The 7850-nt window shown below is 52.7% G+C and overlaps 1 protein-coding gene across 1 annotated transcript; it reads right to left on the reverse strand.

Moving 5' to 3' along the window:
- Positions 1-220: 220 nt before the first annotated feature.
- CLDN3 (claudin 3) lies at positions 221-1442 on the reverse strand. Its single transcript, XM_046667577.1, has one exon. The coding sequence runs from the start codon at positions 1246-1248 to the stop codon at positions 592-594; it is 657 nt and encodes a 218-aa protein (XP_046523533.1). The 5' UTR covers positions 1249-1442; the 3' UTR covers positions 221-591.
- Positions 1443-7850: the final 6408 nt, after the last annotated feature.

Below are 7850 nucleotides of genomic sequence, written 5' to 3' on the forward strand. Positions count from 1 at the left end.
ACCCAGCAAGCACCCAGCTCAGTTTACAACCCCCTTTCTCCATTAGTCACCCGAACCTCTGTCCCTTTCTAAGCTTCACCACCGCAGCGGGAGAGCAGAATCCAGCCAAGGCCAACCCTTGCGGGGGGCAGTGGTGGCGGGGACGGGGGGGGGGGGGGGGGGGGGGCGCTCTGCAGGGTAGAGGCCTGTCGGTGCTCAGGACAAGGAGGCGCCTGGCAACTGCAAAACCAAAGGCTTTTATTGAAAAATATCAAGTGGCCCCTTTGAAGGCTGCTGGTCCCAGCCCAACGCGAGCTTTGGGGCCGCGGCCCGACAAGGCAGGCAAGTAGTGGCGGCCACCCCAGGCCCCCGCTCCAGAGGGGCGAAGTTTTACTGTCCATGCGGTCTGGTCCCTGGGCTTCGCAGTCCCGCTCCCCGGCCCGAGGAGGGATGGCAGCTGGCGAAGGGGGCGCCGGGCTGGCCCCTCTCAGTCCACCGAGAGCGCTGCCTGGCATCTGGGCTGGGCTGGGCTGGTCTCCGATGCAAGGCCGCACGCCGGACTGGCGCGCGCTCCAGCTTGTGGAGGTGGTGGGTCTCCCCGCGTCTGTCCTCTCAGACATAGTCCTTGCGGTCGTAGGCGGTGCCCGTGCCGCCGCCGGTGGAGCGCGGCGCCGAGTAGAGGATCTTGGAGGGCGCATATTTCTTCTCGCGCGGCGGGCACGAGCAGCAGAGCAGCGCGCCCCCCAGCAGCTGCAGCGCCGCGGCCGCCCAGCCCACGTACAGGCCGGCGCCCATCTCGCGCTTCTGCGCCTCGGGCACCAGGGGGTTGTAGAAGTCCCGGATGATGGTGTTGGCCGACCAGGACACCGGCACGAGGGTGAGCACGGCGGCCAGCAGGTAAAGCACGCCCGCCACGATGGTGATCTTGGCCTTGGTCGTGTCGTCCTGCACGCAGTTGGTGCACTGGGCGCCCACGAGCGCCACGAAGAGCCCGAAGGCGGCCACCAGGATGGCGACGACGATCAGGGCGCGGGCGGCCTGCAGGTCCTGCGGCAGCGCCAGCAGCGAGTCGTACACCTTGCACTGCATCTGGCCCGTGCTCTGTACCACGCAGTTCATCCACAGGCCCTCCCAGGTGATCTGCGCCGTGATGATGCTGCTGCCGATGAAGGCCGATACGCGCCACATGGGCAGCGCGCAGCACACGATGGTGCCCACCCAGCCCAGCACGCCCAGCGAGGTGCCCGTGATCTCCAGGCCCATGGACATGGCTGCCGCGCCAAAGCCGGCTCTGCCGGGCAGCTCCGAGTGCGGGAAGACTAGGGGCCGGGGCCGCTAGGCCTGGACGGGAGCTGCGGCGCGCCGACGGACGGACGCACGGAAGGCGCGCGCGCGCTAACGGCTCGGCTCTGTCCGCTCGCGCCGCAGCTGCGCCTGCACCTGCTTGTGGCTTTGTAGGAGGGCGGCGGCGACTGGGCTGGCCCTGGGCTGGGGCCGGTTAGTCTTAGATCCCTGCCCCAGCTCTCTGGCAGGGGTGGGAGGGGCGAAGCCGCGCTCTCCGGGGCCTTTGGACAGTGACGTGGCCCCTCTTCCCACCTTCACCGTGCGCCCTGGGAGGAAGGACTTGGCCAGGAGTGGCGCGCAGCGCTGGGGTGGGGGTGCCAAGAGAGGGCGGGTCCCGGGCCTGCGCCTCCGCCCCTCGTTCCTTGTCCGTTGCTGCTTGGAAACTAATTCCCCGGGCCGGCCGGGGAAGGGGTGCAAATCACAACCTGCCGGACGTTCCCCTATCCACCCTTGTTTCCAGCGCCGTTGGCACGGGCGGTCTGGGGAGCGGGCGCTGCCAGCGGCCGGGGATCCGCGGGGACGGGAAGGGCCCAGTGTGGGCGTGGCTGCGGCTGTTTTCCGGAGTGGGCGGCTGCTCCGGCGGGTGCACACCTGCTCCTCGCTCCCTCCGGCTTCTGAGGCAGCGCTCGCCGCGCACGATCCCAGCCTGATCCGGGCCCATGGGGTTGCCAGCTCTGGAGGTCTGGGCTCAGAAGCAAAGGCGCCCAGAAGATTCCCCTGAGTCCGTGCTGAACTCAAGTCTCCTCCAGCCCCCCGCAGCTCCCGCAGCTCTTAGCCCTCGCAGTGATCCCGATCCCTTTAGCTGAGCTGTTCTCCCCTCCCTGAAGCCCCCCTCCTCCTTATTGCGTCCCCTATCCTCCCTCCCTCTGGGCCCCGAGTCCGGGCCGGGATCCACCTTAATGAAATGGTGATGAAAGAGGTTTGAACCAGGCAGAAGACGGAGGTCAGAGACGTTGCCTGCGATGCCCTCGCCCCCACGCGGGCTCTGCCTCTCCCTGTTGAGCCCTTCAGAGTTGGCCTGGGAGGTTTTGCTTGGTCTTCCCCCGACTTGCTCTCTTCCTCTCACTCCAGCGCTTGGATCTTCGGGCTGTTCCCCAGTAATGCCACATGCTTCCACTTCGGGCCCCCTGGGCTTGCGATGTCCTCTGCATGGGACACTTGCAGATAGCCACATGGCACACTCCTTTCACTTTTCAGGTTTTGCTCCCAGCGAGGCTTCCCTGAGCACATTATTTAAAATCACAGCTACTTGCCCCACAATGTCCTGTCCTTTTTCATACTTTGTATTCTCCTTAGCATTTAACACCACCTGTCATACTCTGTATTTTTCTTCTCTCTCTCTCTCTGCTCCAGTGCGTCAGCTCCACTGGGACATCCAGAATGTCTCCAGATGGGCAAGGGTTTCTGCTGATTTTATTCACTACTGTATCTCCAGTGCCTGGAACGGTGCTAGATACTCAAGAGAAAGTTGCTTTAGTGACGTGAATGAAGGAAGGGCATCGCCTCCTTGTGTTCCTGCCACCTTACGGCCTCGGTCCTTCTCCCAGCATGAGCGCTGATAATGGGATACTGCCGCGTCCCCAAATCAGGAAGCTGTGTCATCTAGTTGGAACCAAGAGCACGTCCAAGTGAGATGAGTGACCTCGCTGAGCGGGCCTAGGGGCTTTTCTGGTTTGCCCCACATCTCTCAAACCACAGGCATGAAGCCTGTGTCCTCTTCCATCCCAAGCCCCGGCGTGGTAGAAGAGTGAGGTAAACAGGACCAGAGGCCATGGAAACCAGGGCGCTACGTCTTTCAGGGGTAAAGTTCTTGGGCAAGGCCTTTTGGGGCTGGGCAGGGCTGGGAGTGACCGGCCAGAGGGCCCAGCTGGTACTGGGTGAGGGCTGCCTTGGGAGAAGTTCCTGTAGCCCAGGTCCAGCTTCAGTGGACGGCTAACTGCCAGTTTCCTGGTTAGTGGGGGTGGCTTTGGGCCAGGAGAGAGGCAGAACGCCCAGGCGGTGTGGCTAGATCTAGTGTGGGGGGCTGAGGTCAGATGCTTTTGGCCAGAGAGCGGGCCCGCCGCTATTGTGCTTGGGTGGGGCGCTGTGAGCTCTGTCTCTTGCTCGCTGTGATGTGCTTGGGTGGGGCGCTGTGAGCTCTGTCTCTTGCTCGCTGTGAGGCTGAGGAAAGTCACATCATCTCTCTCTCTTTTTTTAATTGAAGTGTAATTAACACACATTATTCTATTAGTTTCAGGTGTATATCATAGTGATTCGATATTTATATACATTACAAAGTGATCGCCACAAATCTAGTTACCATACAAAGTTATTCCAGTATTATACATCCCATGACTTATTAATTTTAAATCATATCACTTCTCTTAACCTCAGTTCTGTCCTCTGTAAAATGAGGAAACTGATGTGTACACACCCCACCTCAGAGGGCTGTGATGAGGGTGGAGGCGATATCGTGTACTGTAAACCAGGAAACAGCCAGGACAGAGCATTCAGATGGCGGAGGGACTGTGTGGAGAAGGTGCGGGATCTAGCTGGAGAGACCTGAATTTGAGCCGGGTTCCACTCTCAGTAGTCGTGTGACCTTGAGCAAGTCCTTTTCCACCTTGAGCCTCAGTTTCCTCATGTGTGAGGAAGGGTTCTGAGGTGCTTGGGTTAGGGGGGCGGGCAGGAAGAGGTGCCTTGTTCCTGAGGCTGCGTGAGCCGGACCCACTGGGCAGGGCTGTGAGGAGACGAGGCCAGCAGGACAGAAGTGCACAGGGGCCCGACTCCAGGCACTCTGTAGATGAGACTTGGGCTCTGGGCAAACAGCTCCACTCAGCTTTTTGCTTAATATCAAACATGGTTCTTATAACTCAATAATAAAAAGACAAAGAACCTGGTTTAAAAATGGCCAAAGGATCAAAATAGACAAAGAAGATATACAAATGGCCAAGAAGCCCATGAAAAGATGTTTGACACTGTTAGTCATTAGGGAAATGCAAATCAAAACCATAAAGAGATCCCACTTCATACCCACGAGGATGGCTAGAATCAAAAAGATGAACAGTAACAAGTATGGTGGAAGATGTGGGGAAGTTGGAAGCCTCATCCGTTGCTGGTGGGGATGTAGAATGTTGCAGTTCCTTTTGAAAATAGTCTGGCAGTTTCTCAAAAGGTAGAGTTCTCATATGACTCAGCAATTCCACTAACAGGTATATACTCAAGAGAAGGGAAAATGTATGTTCACACAAAAAACTTGTACACAAATGTCCATAGCAGCATTATTCATAATAGCCAAAAAGTGGAAACATCCTAAGTGTCAGTTGATTATATAGACAAAATTTGGTATATCTATACAACAGAATATTATTCAGCCATAAAAAGGAATAAAGTTCTGATACACACACAACATGGATGAACTTCGAAAATATTATGGTAATTGAAAGATGGCTGTCACGAAGGATGACATATTGCATGATTCCATTTATATAAAATATCCAGAGTAGGAAAATCTGTAGAGACAGAAAGTAGATCAACACACTCAGTCCATCCTCTCCCGTCCCCACTAGGCAGTCTCTACTAGGGCAGGAATCCCGCAACCTACAGGGTCGGAAGAAGTGACAGTTGTGTGCAGAGGTGATGGGGGAGAGCCCAAGGCCTGGCTGGGGACAAAGCATGTGGAGCCCAGGGGTGAGGGTGCACAGGGAGCCCATCCATGCATACTGTGATTGCTGAGTCCTTGGGGAAGTGTCACCCTTTAATCCTCTGAAGCATCTGGCTGTCACTGGAGTGCCGTGTGTGTGTCTGTGTGTGTGATGCATCGGAGTGTATGAGGATGAGAAATAGACAGTAATGACTATGTAGATCACTAAATGGATGTTTTAAACTTTCCTGTCAATTTCATCTGATCACAGCGCTAAACTCTGCTCCGAGTGCTAGGCCAAGGGTCGCAAACTACAGCCCAGGGGCAGAGTTCAGCCTGCAGAGTTTTGTTTGACCAGCACAGTTTTTCTGAAAACTGAATTAGAATGCTTCTGGGTGCGGCATGCATACTCCAGTTGCTACTGGTACTCCATACCTACCATCCTTTATTTGTTTTAATTAAACTTTTCATTTTGAGATCATTGTCAGTTCACATACAATTGTGAAATACAATACAGTACACCTGAAATTACACAGTGATATAAACCATTATGACCTTGATAAAATAAGTGGGAAAAAAATACTGGGTAAGAAAAAAAATAGTGAAAAAAAAGAAAAAAGTAAAAAAAAAAAAAAAAACCCCAAAATGGGCTGGCCCCGTGGCCGAGTGGTTAAGTTCGCGCGCTCCGCTGCAGGCGGCCCAGTGTTTCGTTGGTTCGAATCCTGGGCGCGGACATGGCGCTGCTCATCAGACCACGCTGAGGCAGCGTCCCACATGCCACAACTAGAAGAACCCACAGCGAAGAATACACAACTATGTACTGGGGGGCTTTGGGGAGAAAAAGGAAAAAATAAAATCTTTAAAAAAAAAAAACAAAAAACCCCAAAACAGTACAGAAAGATCCTGTACCCTTTACCCAGTTTTCTCCATTGGTAACATCTTGCAAAGTTTACAGTAGAACATCACAACCGGGATATTGACATCGCCAGGATACAGAACATGTCCATCACCAAGAGGATGCCCCGTGTTGCTCTTTGATAACCACACCCACTCCTCTCCTGACCCCAACCCCTCCTTGCTCCTGGCAACCACAGTCTGTTGTCTATTTCTATACTTTTTGCATTTCAAGAGTTTTACATAAGTGGAACCATACAGTATGTGGCCTTTTCGTGTTGGCTTTGTTCACTCAGCGTGCTTCTCTGGAGATTCATCCCCAGATTCATCCAGGTTGCTGTGTGTATCAACAGCTTGTTCCTTTTTATGGCTGAGTGATGGATATTCTGTGGTATGTTATCTTAAGTTTTTTTTTTTGTCTTTTGGGTTTTTTTTTTTTGAGGAAGATTAGCCCTGAGCTAACATCTGCTGCCAATCCTCCCCTTTTTGCTGAGGAAGATGGGCCCTGAGCTCACATCCATGCCCATCTTCCTCTCCTTTATATGTGGGACCACAGCACGGCTTGCCAAGCGGTGCCAAGTCCGCACCCGGGATCTGAACCCGCAAACCCCAGGCCACTGAAGCGGAACGTGCGCACTTAACCGCTGCGCCACCGGGCCGGCCCCTATTCTGTGGTATGGATGTAAACGTCTTGTTTCACCATTCTCTGGTTGAAAGACATCTGGATTGTTTCCGGTTTGGGGCTATTACAAATAAAGCTGCTGTAAACATTCATGTACATTCAGGTTTTTGTGCAGACGTCTTCTTTTTGTCAACTTAAAAGCAAATTCGCCTGTTATTTTACCCTCAAAGTGAGTTTATTCAGGAATAGTCAAAAGAATTACAATTTCAACACGCACACTATGGTGAACCATAGGGAAATCCAGAAAACAAGAGGAGCTGCTTTTATTTTTTAATTTTTTTTGAGGAAGATTAGCCCTGAGCTAACATCTGCTGCCAATCCTCCTCTTTTTGCTGAGGAAGACTGGCCCTGAGCTAACATCCATGCCCATCTCCTCTACTTTATAAGTGGGATGCCTACCACAGCATGGCTTTTGCCAAGCAGTGCCATGTCTGTACCCAGGATCCGGGCCAGTGAACCCCGGGCCGCTAAAGTGGAACGTGCAAACTTAACTGTTGCACCACTGGGCCGGCCCGTTTCCTCTTTTCTAATGTATGCATTTAGTGCTATAAATTTTCCTCTCAGCACTGCTTTATCTGTGTCCCATGATTTTAATCTGTTGTATTTTCATTTTCACTTAGTTCAATGCATTTTTTGATTTCCCTTGACCTATGGCTTTCTTTTGAGCTATGGATTATTTAGAAGTGTGTTGTTTGGTTCCCAAGTGTTTGAAGATTTTCCTGTTGTCATTCTGTTGATTTCTAGTTTGGTTCCATCGTGGTCAGAGAGCACACTGTATGTTTCAATTCCTTTAAATTTGTTGAGGTTTGGTTTTGGCCAGGACACAGCCTGTCTTGGTATATGTTCCATGGGGTCTTGAAAATAATGTGCGGGGCTGGCCCCATGGCCCAGTGGTTAAGTTCGCGCACTCTGCTGCAGGCGGCCCAGTGTTTCGTTGGTTCGAATCCTGGGTGCAGACATGGCACTGCTCATCAAACCACGCTGAGGCAGCGTCCCACATGCCACAACTAGAAGGACCCACAACGAAGAATATACAACTATGTACTGGGGGGCTTTGGGAAGAAAAAGGAAAAAAACAAAATCTTAAAAAAAAAAAGAGTGTGCATTGTGCTGTTGTTGCGTGGGGGATTTTAGGAGTGTTGATTAGCTCTTGCTGGTCGATGGTGTTGTTGAGTTTTTCTATACCTTTGCTATGTTCTATCTAGTTGTTCTATCAGTTGTTGAAAGAGGGACGTTGAAGTTTCCAATATAATTGTGGTTTTGTCTGTTTGTCCTTTCAGTTATGTTGTTTTTATTTTTTAAAGGGAGTGATCATTATCCAAGGAAATA

This window comes from Equus quagga, chromosome 7 (genome assembly GCF_021613505.1).
Source record: "Equus quagga isolate Etosha38 chromosome 7, UCLA_HA_Equagga_1.0, whole genome shotgun sequence".
In the NCBI taxonomy this organism is placed as follows: domain Eukaryota; kingdom Metazoa; phylum Chordata; class Mammalia; order Perissodactyla; family Equidae; genus Equus; species Equus quagga.

Coding starts and splice junctions, on each gene's coding strand:
- CLDN3 (XM_046667577.1), bottom strand. CDS start 1,248: ATGTCCATGGGCCTGGAGATCACGGGCACCTCGCTGGGCGTGCTGGGC.